The sequence below is a fragment of the Chaetodon trifascialis genome, chromosome 11 (assembly GCF_039877785.1).
Source record: "Chaetodon trifascialis isolate fChaTrf1 chromosome 11, fChaTrf1.hap1, whole genome shotgun sequence".
NCBI lineage: Eukaryota > Metazoa > Chordata > Actinopteri > Chaetodontiformes > Chaetodontidae > Chaetodon > Chaetodon trifascialis.
Genome location: NC_092066.1, coordinates 22,887,501 through 22,903,387, shown reverse-complemented (window position 1 = coordinate 22,903,387; position 15,887 = coordinate 22,887,501). Strand labels below are relative to the sequence as shown.

The following is a 15,887-nucleotide window of genomic DNA, read 5'->3' as shown; positions in this document are numbered from 1 at the left end:
TCTGACAAGTGCTCCAAATTTATGGAAATACCCCATGTTTTCAGTGCACCTTTAATGGCGCTTAAATACCCTCCAGCTCATCCATTTCTTCTCAGAGGTCAGAGTGCGGGACTGTTCGCTGTGCAGTGCCTCTTAAGTGGTTTGGAGCTTGCTAAAGTGCACTTGGCGATGATGGACCAAATAGTGTAAGGGTACCAAGACTGAACCCAGCTGCACTTCAGCTCACAGCAAGAGTACAGCTTCCAGATGATGGCAGCCAGCCTCTGGGCAAACCTGCTGCCTCTATATCTAGATAAACATCTCATGGGTCACTTACAGTTGGGCAACAAGGTCAATAAAAAACATGAATGATGGAAAAACAGAGAACTGTTAATTTTTGAGCAATTCTCCCTTTAATTGCCCAGTGTTTAGACATTTACCCCAAATATAAATAATATAATAATATAAAATAATAATAATATAAAACAAAAAATAAAACTAAAAAAAAAAAATGAAACACCATCAGCTTGTCTTTGACCTGTCCCTGCTCCCTGCTCCCGGTTTCATGAGGCTAAGATTGCGCTGCTAATGCTGAACTCTCTCCTCTCCAAGCCAAGGACAAGGAAGGTTAGTGTCAGACGACAGCATCCCATCCCCAGTCACAGCTGTCACCATCTCTGGAGAAGACAAGCACTTAGCGTGAGGAAGAGAGGGGAGGGTGGAAAGAAGTAAGCAAGGGATGAGGACGGCAGTGGACAGCAAAGGGATGGAGGAGGGGGAGAAAAAAGAGGGAGGGATGGAAGAGGGATGGACGGAGAAGAAGGGCAAGTGATGGAAGCACTGAACTATTTGTGGATATAAAGAAGTTAAAGTGTTTTTGTTAATTAAAGGACCTTCTGAATGAGACATACCTCAAACATCAATCACATTCATTTGTATATATTTATTTGATGTCAGTGTGACAAAAAGTAACATCTGCATTTTGGAACATGCATGATGGGAAATGTGGGCCGTCACATTTTGTGTTCTTGCAGAACATTTGCATGACAGCAACATAAACAACCACGGAGAAGAGTGAATGTGATAAAGAACGGGGTGATTTTGAACAGGAGAGAGGCCAGCTCATACCTGAGCGAGGAGCTACTTCTGTCACATGGACGTGAAAACCATTTGAAAACCATTTGAAAATCATGCCACAGACTTTCAGTTTAGTTCGAGCCTTGTTGTGATTGGCTGGTTCCTTTTTTGCCCTGTTAAAGTTACTGCATTACTGTTCCCTTTCAAATTAAAAATCCTGTAATGTTTCAGTGGACAGAAAACAAGGGTTTTATTGTGAAACACTTGCAGGAACATGTCGTAGAAAACTCACTGACGGCACTTGAAATGTAGATTTTGAACCCATTTTGATATTTTCTCCAGCTGCACTAGCGTTATTTTCATGTGAAACCAGAAGAAAAAGGGTAAGTTGAATGAAGAGAGATAAAAAACACGTCAGCTGTCCTGATAGTGGCTGCTAAACTCTCATTCACGGGTTCTTATTTTCTTCCACTTGAGGAGTGACTGACTCTCGTCTCTCGTGTGACACCCAGTGGTAAAGCTTTGTATTACCGGTCCAGTCAAGTATTTGGCTGAATATCAACCCGGTTTGAACGTTTTACATCGACCCGACCCTCCTGGTAGACTCAATTAATTGTGGTATTGTTGGTGCTAAAAACAAATAAATTACATTGCTAATAAAACCGCAGTGTTTCTTGGTGCAAAGACAAACCAACGATGCGTTCAGCTCTCTATCCACTACTTTCTGAGTTTTACATCTTAAGAAAATGGGTCACAAATATGCAGTTTTGAAAATAAATAAATGAATAAATAAAAAAGCACCCAATAATTTTCTTAAACAGCTGGTCATGGTAGTTTTAGCAAATGTTGCACAAACAGGAAGGAAAGGTGTATTTGTTGGGGACTATTTTCAGCTGCTGATTAATTAACATTTGGTGCTCTAGTGAGTATTTGGGGCAGCAGGATGCAGCGAGGGACTGAGTCAAAATAAATGACTGTGTGTGTAAAGCATGTGTGTGTTCTTGGTAATAAATGAACATGTCACCCAGTAGAGGAGTGATGTGTTTTTAGTAGCTTTTGGACAGCAATGGAGAAATCAGATATGACAGGCTTTGACACACAGACAATACCTGCTGTTCAAAGGGTTTTACTGACAATACTACACTTCGACAGGCAACATGAGAATATGCCCTTTACACAAAACTGAAACTTTTCTCATCAAAAACAACCCTGATCTAAACATTCCTACTTTTAGTTTTTTCTACCCAGACTCAGTTCACTGTTACTTTTGGTCTTTGTTTTTTTTTTTCACAATTGAAAAGAATGTTCAAGCTTCTCGCCAACATTTGAAATGGCTACATTTCACTGCTAAATCACCTGCTACAGGCTAGTTTGCTAATGTTGACTGACTGACCCAAGAATCCTCACCTGGCTAGTGTGTTAGCCATCACCAGTTAGCCCTGTGAGTCACCACGACATTTCACAGGGCAGCAGGGATTCTGAGTCACGTGGTGCCACTTTCAGATCCGTTAAGTGCTTAATCAAACCAAAAATGCATACTAATATTTATACTAACAAACCTGGTTACAAGACGTGGTGTGAGGCAGATGATACAAACTGTCCCACAGAAGTCAATGAGTTCTGATGTCTCTTTGAACAGTGTTACAATGTTTTACCATATACTGTATATCATGCTAATACTACACTGACAGGGAAAATAAATCAGAGAGGTGTAAAACACGGGGGTGAGGGATGATGTGAGGACGCAAAGACGCAAAGGACTGGGCCCAGAGCAGGACGGAAGATACGTTTAATTTATCATAGTTTCGATGATGGATGGTGGGATACACAGAAAGTGAGCGTCCTTTACTAGAAATAAAACGAATGATGCAGAGCAAACCAATGATCAAATGGAGCAGGAGGCAGTAAGAGAGACACAGACACATCAGAGCATGAGTCAATGAAGGGGAAATAAAGACATGGAAACAGAACCAGAGTGAGACAGAGAACAGAAACGGAGACGTGTTCAGGTAAATCATTCTCTCCCCTGTGGACAACCATTAACAGCGTAACAACACACTCCAGGTGCTCTGTTATAACGCTGCAATCCCACGGCTGTTGAACACACGATGCAAATCCTGTTATTGTGACTGACAGACTGTGGAACTGGTGGTACCTCCGGGGCCACTGCTTCTCCTCTGAGCTGTCAAACGCAGGCTCTTCCCATGATTAGATTTACTACTACAATCTTGTGTTTTCACCTAACCACATGGCCTCTGGTGCATCGAAATATACTGACCTTCAACAAAGTAGATCCAAGGTAACAAAGTAGCTGACAGGAGAATTAAACTCAATTAAAAATAGGTTTTTATACAACAGTGTCTCATTACATGTCATGTTGTAGTTTGTCATGTTTATGTTCTGAAATCTCTCATTAATGTCAAAGAGAAACTCCTAAAACTTCATGTCAAAACAAAACCTGAACTATTCTTTTAAGGTGTTTCCTGGGTCTTATTTTCCACAAGGACTGTCACAGAGCAGAGACAGAATTCACAAAAGTTAATTTTGAGACCAAAAAAAAGCATTTTTTTATGCACTGTGTGTGATGGGAAAATCATCTGTATTAACATTATATTCCAACATCGATGTGAGTGATTATGTCTACAATGCAAAAAAAATATTTTAAAAAATCCAAAAAACATTAAGGGTGTAGTTCTCTTTAAGAACATATCTCCTATCATATCAAGACTTTAAAACATGTTTCCAGTTTTGGGTTATTTTTGTTGTTTTATTCACCAATTAAATTGCACAGATCTAAGAATTTGACAAGATCACTAAGAAGTCTGACAGGGAAAGAAGCACAGGCAGTCAGGTCATTGGACAGGTTCGTATGAAAACCAGGTCAAACCTAGCTGGGACGGGACCCGAAGGCAAACAATGACGTTATTTATTGCATTGCTGTAAACAACCATCAGTTTAAAGACGACTTCCTGCGTCAGCTACGAGCTACTGTGCTTTTCCTGTGCAATGAGGTATTACTGCCTTCATGTCAGATGTGCACACTCCGAACTGAACAACAAGCTCTCTGACTGCTTGTGTTTTCAGCACAGTCAGACTTTGTTGTACTGGTGCTTCCAGATCTCAGCAATTAGTTTGGTGAATACAACTTGATCACAACTGACAGAAATGACAAGTTGTAACAAACAAAACTGTCCTTTGGTTTCTTAATCTCCAGCTGTCACATTATAACTGATACTACAAAGTTAGAAGCTGAAACCATTAAAGTTTAAACTCTACATAGCTCAGATCCTGTCTGTCTGTCTGTCTGTCTGTCTGTCTGTCTGTCTGTCTGTCTGTCTGTCTGTCTGTCTGTCTGTCTCAGTCGTTCAGGATGTCAAACGGGCTCATCCGTCTGTCTGTCAGTCCGTCCTTCAGTCAGTCAGTGCTGTACTCCAGAAGTGCTGTAAAAGCTTCACTTACATCATACTCGCTTCAACATATCTGCTGAGCTCAGCAAGCTCACACACACGTCCTAATTACTGACAGTGACAGCCAAGGTGCGTGTGTGATGACCTCATCAGAAGTGCATGTGTGTGAAGCTGCTGGCAGTGATGCTCCACTGTACTGCAGTCACATGTGACTGCAGTGTCTTGTAACACACACACACACACACACACACACACACACACACACACACACACACACACACACACACACACACACACACATACACACAAATGTACACCCATTCACTCAGCACTACAAAATATAATGTCTCAGACACACACACACACACACACACACACACACACACACACACACACACACACACACACACACACACACACACACACACACACACACACACACACACACACACACATACTTGTCAACACAGAGGTCCCCCCATCCTGCACCACTATCACACATGCATACAGTGAAAGTACACACACTGCAGCGATGTGTTATCACGCCTCAGCACATACAGCTCCTTCCCAGCTTGGTGGAAACACAAGCAGACTGCAGTGTAATTTTACCTTTACGGTGCTGCTATGTCAGTCCACAGTCAACCAAATTTCACTCTGCCTTCATTAAAACCTAGCCAATCTTAAATCCAAAGTGAATGAAAATGAAAATGATGAAAGGTGAAAACAATTTTTAAAGTAAATTAGCCTGAGTTCTGGAATTAGAGTACCATGAAAACCGCTGTGAACGTTGTGAAACAATTTGTATTAGCAGTAAAACTTTTGGCCCTTTGTACAAAGAACTACTCTTTGGAAAAATTCAAGTTGTCTGAATTTTTCATTAAAATATCTAGTAGAGAGAAAGGACTGTTTTCTGAAAACAGGTTGCTGCAGATTAAAACAAAACTGTGATGGAAAAATGATTGAAAAAAGTTAATATGCAATAATAATAAGTCAAAATAGTTTTACTTCTCTGGTGAATATTTTAATTTGCTTCAAGAAAAGACAACTTCAAGGATCCAATTACGGAAAAGTACAACTCCCTTTTTGTCCAACCCAAATCAGTCATCCTGTGGTCACTCTGTTCCATTCAGAGACACCATGTAGGAAAGCACATTTAAATACCTCGACTAGTATCCTTCACAGTATACCTATAAGATTGACAGATACTAATTTCTTGTTTCAAAAATGCTAAAATTCTACTTGACAGTATAAACCCACATAGAACAGAAAATGCATGATTTTGCAAAGAGCAAAATCATAGGTGCGGCAAAAAATGAGCTCAAGGAAGAAAACTGAAGCAGAACCAAAGGTTCGCCCTTACTGACATTGCGGACAGATGAGCTTTTGGTTTCCCTTTCAGTTCACATAGCAGGAGTCAAGCTTATTGCAGTCCTTCATCAAAGCTCAGGCCACATGTAACCTCACAGCTTCCACATTATTAACACCGAGATGAAAGGAAAAGCACAAGATTTCCCACATCACAGTTGAAATGACAGAGATAAACAAGGTACAAGACAAGAGAGGAAGAAAGGAAGAAATAAAGAGACAGAGGGGAAGAGTGTAAGACAACCAACGCAAGAGGAAGAGACAGAGGATGAAGAAATGACAGAGAATTAGGGCCAGATGCAGAGGAAAAGCTGAGATATCACTGTTAAAAACAGGGAGACTCAGAGATGGGGAGATACTCTCCTGTCTCAGACTATAGATCTGATTGATCGCTAGTGATTCTGACATGTACTCTGACCATCCAACTAGATATGCCAATATGTCAGTCTGGCAAGCTCCAATGTCAGAAATATTTTACATTAATAGAGCATTTTCCACCTGCTATCATAATATGTGATTGTTATCATCACACACACATATCAAAGTACATACGGTATCTAAGACACACATGTATTATTCATTGAAGTTTGACACTAGGCTGTGGTCAGCACATCCTCAAGTCTGAGCTGATTTCATCTGATGTAAACTTACAGTTACATAAGGCAGCTGTGCCGACTCTGTGAATCTCAACAAATAGCATTTTATCTGAAATGAACTATCCATCATCAGGGCTTTCTGTTCTCTACTCTCACACATAAGAAGAAACATGAGGGGAAACACTCCACTCATTTAGCTTTGTGCTCCCTTTATCACTGGCAAGGGTCAAAATTGATGTAGATGCTCAAGAGATGCTGTGTGACTTAATATAACAGACTTATTGCCTTTTTTATTCCATGCATTGTTCTTTCTTGTCAAAATCTGGTGCCTTCATTACCCACATGCAACTGGACTTCAGTCAGAGATTGAGGTGTGTTATGCAAATAGTGAAGCTGCTAGCCTCAAGCAGAGATGAGGAGCATCTACAGAAGTCTGGTAACGTCACTTCTTTTAACTCCTAATTCGGTTATTTTCTTTTTCAAACTTGTAGTCTTCAGCCCCAGCCTTCACTGGCTTAAGTGAGATCAGTTTAAAACTTAAGTGAGACTTTAAGACCAAGACGGACACCGCTAACTCAGCAGGGATCACCTGAAGCATCCCTGTGGGATTCAGCAGAACATCTGGTCAGAGTTTTCAACTCACAGGTAGTCAGCAAAAACCATTCACCACCTTCACATTTCTGCTGGTCTGCCCAAAAAACAAAACTGGAGTTGCATCACGTGGACAGCCTGAACAGGCACCAGAAAGAACTGTCTGTGGACACCAGGTCAAAAGCGGTCACAGCATCCACTAGGACGGGGTCAAAGGTCATCAACAAGATGACTGCAGGAGAAAGGTCAAGGGCATCAGAGACCATCTTTACACGGAGACAAAGGATACCATGTCCTCCCAAAATATACCTGTCATCATGTCACCAAAGTTGCACAATTAGGTCCCATGAAGCCACCTGAGCCCGCTCCATCACTAAAGTACACTGTGAAATATGGTTGGAGGCCCTTGAAAGCTGAGAAGTGAACCAGCTCGAATTTAAACTTGCTTTGTTGCAAGTCAACAATAAATAAAGCAGAAAAAAGGAAGAGGGCCTAGAACTGATCCTTGAGGGGTACCTCAATCACACACACACACACACACCTTTGGTGTGATGCGTATTTGACTGACGATCTATGATACAAAAACATTTGAGAAAGCCTGTGGTAAAACATCTGCTGTCAGCTTCCTCAGTACAGGAGGTAACACCCACATGGAACATACAGATGTAGCTTACAGGCCTCTATAGTCACCAGTGTTTTAAATAGTAACACACACACACACACACACACACACACACACACACACACACACACACACACACACACACACACACACACACACACACACACACACACACACACACACACACACACACGCACACACACACACAGCCTGAGGACATGTGCCTTCTGTTGGTCATCATTACGACACCAGCTGTGCATGGGCATGTGACAAGCCTCTGTGAGATGATATGACAGGCTGATGGTTTATCATAAGGGATTAAAAAAATATATACAGGCGACTCTGTCTGATATGCCATCTGTGTTTAGCATCATAAATATCAAACCAATCAACAAGATCTCATCTCATCAACCTCTGGATCTGTGTCACTATCTGCTTTCCATCCATAGCCTTTATGTCATCTCATCTCATGAGGCTACATTACACAATGAATATAAACATAATACACTCAATGCTTGACTAGCTTAATGATAATTCAAGCTATTTTTAAGCTAATAAAAACAGACCATAGTTCATTTTGAACTCATGGTGTGAGCAGTACCAGAGCAAAACTGGAGAGGGATGGAGCAGGAGATTAAACTATGCTCCAACTTTTTAAAAAATCCTCCTGCTCCGCTCACATGCTCTGTCGCTGAGCTATCAGACACATCAGGAACCTTGAAGATGTTTCAATAGGCCCGTAGTTCCATCACCTGCTTTGCCTTTTTAGATGATCACAAAGGTCCATGCAGCCGAAGTTAGCATTTAGCTAAAGTAACTGTAGAACATGAGAAGAGTCATGAAGTCTACTAGTCTTTGTGCATTAGTTCTTCTTTCAAAAGAGACACTGTGTCGCTGAGTAAACTAAATTGATTAGGCCTAAACGCTTAACCATTCAATCATCTGTGATGAAGGTAAACTGGTTTCCTGATATTAGTGTGGTATAAAAAAATGAAGTTGAAGTCAAGTATTACCAGTTACTATACATTGTACTATACTGAAGAAAAAATGAGTGAACAAAGTCTCGACCTTTATCAGAGTGGCACAAGAGTCAAACCAGAAATGCTTTTTATTATTTATAACTAAACCAGAGTGCAACATTTTAGGAAATAAACAGAAGAATACAGTGTCTCTCCATGACAATTGAGCCAACAGCATCTGCTGATGAAGACCATGACATGCAGTTAGAAGCTTTGGTAAAAGCTAGTGAGCCTTGAGTTAACGGTTCATGTCACCAGTTTTAAACACTCAGTTTACTCATGTGGAAACACATCACTGTAAAAAAAATGTCTGAAAAAGTAACCCTTGTAATATCATGATTTCTCAAAATAAATAAATAAATAAAAATATTATTAAAATTTATTATTCTGTCGCTTGTTCTCCTGTGAGTCCTTCAATTATATGGCAGGGAATATTACGAGATTAGATTTGATTAAAATGTCCATCTACAAGTGGACTCTGGCTCTTGCCAAACTCTGGTCCCCTGCAGCTCTGGACTGTTGCGTGTCAAACACTGACAGCTCGACAGGTTAGCATTCAACTCACTGAACCAGACTTTGCCAGTGGCTGGGTGCTAATTTTGTGTGTGCATGTGGTGATGCTAATGATGCTAATACAGCACTGTCTCCAGGCTGACACAGCGTAACAATGACAGGAAGAGAGGAGGGCCGAGAGGACGGGTGGAAGAGAGACTGAAAGAAAGAGAAAGCAAAAAAGGGGCTTGAGAAAAGGAGACACAGATAGAATGAAAGAAAATGACAAGAAAAATAAAGAGAACAAGCCTGAGAGATAAGACAGTGAATGACAGTCCTACAGCTAATTTAAGTCTAGACCGGGTCGGCCAAAGTGTCGAAGCAATTACACTTAATCTTCAAAGCACACACACACACACACACACACACACACACACACACACACACACACACACACTCTCTCATAGGAGGATCCCTGATGGCCTTGAAACATAAAGGCGAATGTGAGGAGCTTGTAGTGTCTGTATTTTGTGCAGTGATCTGACACAGAGACATCCAGGATCATGACTGGACTGCTGTTGATATCACATGACCTCTTAATTTCAACAGTCTGAACTGAACCAAAGGCTCCACATCAAGGCAAAACATGTTGAAAACAAAATGAATTATTAACATTTATTAAAGCAGTGCATGCTAAATCCAACATCAATAAATTATCACTGCGTTATAGGACATTATCAACATAGAGATTTTCAGTGAGAAACTGGCATCGTCTGACAGCAGAGCGTAATCACTGATTTTATATTAAGTACTATAATAAATACAAGAAGTGTAGTAATATTTAACTCAACCTCAGATTATTTCAACAGAAAACAAAATTTCTTGGAAGAAGACTTTTCTTTGGTTGGTTGGCCTATAAATAGCAATTTTAGAACAAAACAACAATCTGTAAAAAATAAAAAATAAAAAATAAAAAAAAAAATCTGAAAGAACTGAATTTAAATTCACAATTGCAGTACTGATCAGAAAACTGCATATTTTCCTCAAATCATTCAGCCCTCTGGCTGTGAAGGCCGACATCATCTCAACAACCTAAAATGGTGCAGCTCCATCATGCCTGCATTCATAGTTTTCCAAAGTTCCAAACGACTCTGAAAACAATGAGCTGATGTTTTCACGTTACACACAGCAGCTTTACACTGCCGTTCATTCAGCTGTGGGCGCTGAACATGAACACAGAGATGTGAAGGGGGCTTTACTCAAAGGTACAGGCTGTAGAGGGACAAACCAACTACACGTGGATGTTCTCTCACTAGAACAAAAACTACCACAAATTACCTCCCTCCCCTTAAAGATTGAACCAACCTCTTCTGTACAATAATCCATGTCTGTGTGTGTCTACAGGGCTTTTGTGTATGCTCTATTTAACTCCCCAGCCTGGATGACTCCCTTATTCTTCATCCTTTGCTCTCCTCAAACCCTCCAGTTTGCTCTTATCTGTATTACTTCTCTCTTAAACCCTTTCCTCCTGTCTGTCATCCATCCATTGTTCACTGCATTGATTGTGTTAGGTAAGCGTGTTTACACAGGGCTTATCCTATTGCTCTGCAATGCCACATTTTTAAGCTAAAACCACTGTGAAATCCTTGAGGTGATCAAAAAAAGGCAGTTTTCCTTCCAAGTAATGGAACTATCGGCCTCGTTCCAGTGAAGGGATTTTACACGTAAAGGTCAATGCGTCAAAAGGCATTTGACTGTGAAAGCAGTTGTATAAATGTCTTCTATGGCTGCGGATGAACTTTCTCATGTCTAAAAAACAGCCCTGATGCTGTCACTGCATGCTCACAGTACGAACGACAAAGCTACAAAACGGCTGCATTGTTGCCAAGAGGCTGTTGAGGAGTTGCTCGAGCTCTCCTTGATGCAGTTATGTCGTCACAGGCTTGTGTGTGTCTACCAACCTCTAAATGACACACTCCTACAGCGAGCCATTGTGTGTTTAGAAATGTACGTTACACACCTGAAACTCCCACAATAACTGCCACCCCCCTGCCAAGCTGCATTATCTTAATGTTGCTTTGAAACATGGGAAAGAGTTAAACAGCAGTGGGAACTGACAACAGCAACAATAAGTTTTTCTCCCATTTGTTTAGATGGAACAGAAGAGGAATTGTTGGGAGAGAGAGGGGGAGTGGAAATGGTGAAACAAAAACATGATTGGTTGATGTTCCACAGCATCATTGGAGCACTGTCAGCAACCAGGGTCAGGCATCAGTTTGCACCGTCATGACACCGACTTCCACTGAAACTGACTTGTAAGCCTGTTGCTTTGTCACCAGTGTTCTGAACACACCATGTGACCACAGTGACATCAGCAGGGGCATCTCAGCTTGGCCTTGGAGACGACAAATGTGTTACACAAAGCCTGTAGTAGAAACATGGAGTGAAGTATTTAAATATGTGGATGGACCAAATGGATCCAGTGTTTTTGGAGCTTGATCCATTTCAGGGACTAAAAGTCAGGATATTTCTGTTGCTTCAAAAGATAAAAGTCTCTTACACGTCCACCAGCTTTATAGAGACTAGTGCTGTCAAAAATATTGCATTATTAAGGCGTAAACACAAATCAATTTTAACGGCGTCATTTTTTTTATCGTGCGATTAACGTTCTTTGTGACCTGGTGAACTTGTAGTTTTTTATAAGCTGTGGCCACTGCTAGTAACGTTAGAAAAGATTCGATACAGGATTCGATAGTAAACCGGAAACAAAACAACAGACACGCCCCACGCACGTTTTGGTCTCGCCTGCTCGCTAGCTGTGAAAGAGTAGGCGGATGTCAGGCGCAAAACGCTGAAATGGATGCGAACAACAGTCTGAATAGAAAGTTTAATTTCAAAAAGTTGCCAGATGGGTCGACTGACAAGACCAACGTTTGGACAGAGGCATATGGATACCGCAACTAAAAACAAGCTTACTGCAGCCATAGCCAAGTAAAGTTCATTCTTTCTGGAGAGAAATAAGAGGCTGCGTTGATGAGCCTCTGGTGAATAAACAGAAGAGCATCACAGTCTGACTGCTTGTATGTTCAGAGGAAACTTAAGAAAGTTTCAGCCATGGTTTAACTGCACTGTAGCCTGAGTCCTAGTTTACAATGATGTGACCTTTGTAACTCTATCTTGTATCACCCTGTTTTGATCCCTTAGAAAGGGTTGTTGAAGGGGCTTTTTTTAACCAAGCATTTATTTTTTTGTCATCTGTTTATTGACAGTGTTAAATTGTGAGATTTGATTCATTCAAATGTGAATGACTGCTCAAAGTGAGAATGTTAGTGTGAAATATAACACTACACGTTGTTGTTTTCAATAAAAAACATTTGCACAAAGCAAGCCTATCCACTTTTCCATGCTGATAACATTATTAAAATGATAATTAATGGGACATTTAGAATAGATAAAAATGTGTGATTAATTTGCGATTAATCACGAGTTAACTATGACATTTCTACGATTAAATATTTTAATCGATTGACAGCACTAATAGAAACACAAACTAAATCACTGGTTTTCCCTTTAAGAATACAGGATCATTCAACCAATCCCACCTCTATACTTATACAAATAACTGCCCTAAATGTGACATTTGTTACTGTTTAACTCTGTCACATTTCTCATAAAAGCTGCAGGTGTGTCATATGATGACACATGACCATGTGGACCAGTAATAAAGGGTTATTTCATTAACCAAATGTTTTGCATCAGCCCAGTAAATCCTGTGTGCTTACAGCTCACATTACTGACAACCATTTCCAATTCTTTTGCTCAACAACTGACGTATTATAATGAAAAACATGCAGTTTTTTGTTAAAGTTACTAAATTTGAGAGTTTTAATAGTGTTGTAGTTACAGAGTAATCTGTGAATCCTTCCTGGTGGTGCATTCATGTACTGACGTGAAGATCAGACAACAGATCTTCCCCATTCAGCTTCTACATATCAGTATACTGTGAAACCGCTGCAATATAAAGCTGAAACCATTATGTAATCTTTGAAAGCAACAGGAACACAAATAGTTATCAGATGTGATTGTCATTTGTGCTGAAAGTCTATGAAAATAATTTTCCTGACATTTCACTGGAAGACAGTTTTAGCAACAAAGCAGCACACATAAATGTGGAGCTGTGTTTTTGCAAGCAAAGCTCTGAATTTGAAGGTCGTATCACCTAACATTGTTGAATTTGAAATAATTAAAATTGAAATACCACCCTGAAACTGGAGCCAATTTCACCTAAACAACTTCAATTCAAGCCCAGTGATTATCCAAATTGTCCAAAGAGCTGATTTTTCTAATAGCCTAGCAGCCAACTCAGCTCTAACCTCCTCCTCCGGCAGGGATCAACATCACATTAGAGAAAAGCATCTCTCCCTCCTCACGTCTCAGCATAAACAAGCTCACAGCGACTTACCGCTCTTGGTGTCCTTTCCATCCAGTAAGGGTCGGTAGTCGCTCTTGGAGACCGACTCTCCCACCTTGTCATCATAGCTTTCTTTCTCCAGCGTGGCAACAAAGTCTCTCTTCAGCAGGGCCTCGGCAGGGGCCCCACCTCCACCCCCTCCCAGAGCATCTCGCAGGCTCAGGTCCATAGTCCTGTTACTGGGGAGAAAAAGGAACGTTTAATTTTATTATTCTTTCCTTGTTGTTATTTTTTCTCCGTTACTCACTCCACTTTACAGGTAGTCTGACACCTGTGTGTCATAAATAAAACTAACTTCTTCCTTGTAATAATGAGGTTAATCAATGTTAGTAATTAAAGCCAAAGCCATATAAACACCTGAAACTGAATTAAAACTCAGTGAAATCTCAGTGATGAAGAATGTGAATGTGGACAAATGTGTTTTAAACTGTTAAGACAGATCAGAAACTTGCTAACTTTTTCAGGATATTCCAGCGTAATGGACGAAAACGGAAGAAAACGCAGGAAAACGAGTGAAAGACTTAACGAGTTTGTTGTGTTTTCCTTTTTCCACTGTCACTCCTCCTGACCCTGCAGCAGCTGCTTATCATGAGTCAGGTGCTTCTCCCAATGATTCACTGAGGCCTCTAAATAAGTAACGCAAGGCAGACAACATAAATCCACTGAGGATTCAGAAAACAACATCTTTTGTCCCTACAATAATAATCTATAATAACTCTGATTTGAAAATCCACCAAAACACAGTCTCACTCTGACAAGACGTCATGAATGCTGAGGACAGTACATGTCAGTGGTGAGGGTCCCCCGAAGGCTCTTTTTTTTAGCCAGTATGTGTCGATTTAGGGAGAGAATGTGATCAAATTTCTGCTTTTCTGGATTGTTGATGCCGATGCTGATATTATATGCACTGTTTGCAGAGAGCGACGTTTCTTCAGTCTCTGACGCTTCATCAGAGAAAGCAGAGTGAGTCTATTGATCTGTGAAGACATCTCTTTATAACTTATGACCTCATTACTTGGTGCTTTTGTCAATGTCAGCATTCTGTTGGAATGATGGCTCAATTTTTCCAGTGATCTGATTGGTCAGTGTGATACTCTTAACTGACCCTGCTTCAGAGCAAATTAACTGTGCAGTACACTGCATGAAAAGTAACATTTCCGTCAATTATCGTCACTGTAAATTGATGTGGAAGTTCTGTGAGCCCCTGTGACCATGAGGTGTTAAAATGCAAATGTAAATGCTGCAAGCTACACAAAATGCAAATTGGGATTGTGTGTGTGTGTGTGTGTGTGTGTGTGTGTGTGTGTGTGTGTGTGTGTGTGTGTGTGTGTGTGTGTGTGTGTGTGTGTGTGTTCTGTGCCTACAAAATACAAAGATTTTTTTTTTTTTTCATGAGGATTTAAAAGTGTGTTTAAATAATTTTATAGGTTACATACAGGATAAGTGTCCTGACTCTCAAAAGCCTTTCATTTTCCACTTAAATTGCTAAATCAAATTGTGAAAATTAAAGCATCTACAGTTCTTGGACACTGGTCACGATTTTTCGCATTTTGCCACCACAACACCAGATGAACAATGCTTGTATGATTAGCTTGCAAAATTCCAGCAGAGTCAGTCCACTGATGATTCTTTAACTAGGAATAAAAAGGGAATACACCAAAGTAACTTTTCTTTTTTTATTTCTGATGATGTCACTTTAAAGAAGTTTACATGTTTATAAAATATTCAGGTAAAAAAATAGAAAATCAAAGTACCTAACAAAATCACAGCATGTTTTTCTTTCTACGCAACAAAATTGGTCTCGCGAAAAATTGCGAGAGTGCGACCTGGCATTTGATTGAAAAACGACCTCTATGAACGCGAATCGAGTATGGATCAGAACAGTTACGTTTCGGGTCCTGCTAAACTTTAACTCTGTTCATACAATGGCCGGACGTCGTCTTCAGTTCATCCCAGAAGGCACTCCTCTGCGACGAGCGGACGGCCTGGCTGCGGAGCAACCATATCCAGAAAGTCCAAACAATTTAGAGAAGAAACTGCTCAGCGTCTTCAGTGGATTGTCTCGGCTGCTAACACAGCTGATGGCGCAGTTGGCGAGGAGAATGACCGTGAAAAAAGCCAGACTGCTCGCTCTGGAGGAGCAGCCCCGACCGAACTGCAGCTGCGGAGACGAAGAGACGGGTGTGTAAGTTGCAGTAAGTAACGTTAGCATTTAGTACCACATTGTGCAGTTTTTAGGGCGCCAAACCTTTATTATTCTTATTGCAC

At 40.6% G+C, this 15,887-nt stretch overlaps 1 protein-coding gene across 1 annotated transcript in view; it reads right to left on the bottom strand.

The window, feature by feature from the left end:
* Window positions 1-15,887, bottom strand: part of LOC139339273 (microtubule-associated protein 4-like) — a 108,698-nt gene that overhangs the window by 70,181 nt on the left and 22,630 nt on the right. The window contains exon 2 of the mRNA XM_070974806.1: window positions 13,611-13,798. Within this exon, the coding sequence (XP_070830907.1) occupies window positions 13,611-13,788 (178 nt within the window). The 5' untranslated portion in view covers window positions 13,789-13,798. The remainder of the gene's footprint in view (window positions 1-13,610; window positions 13,799-15,887) is intronic.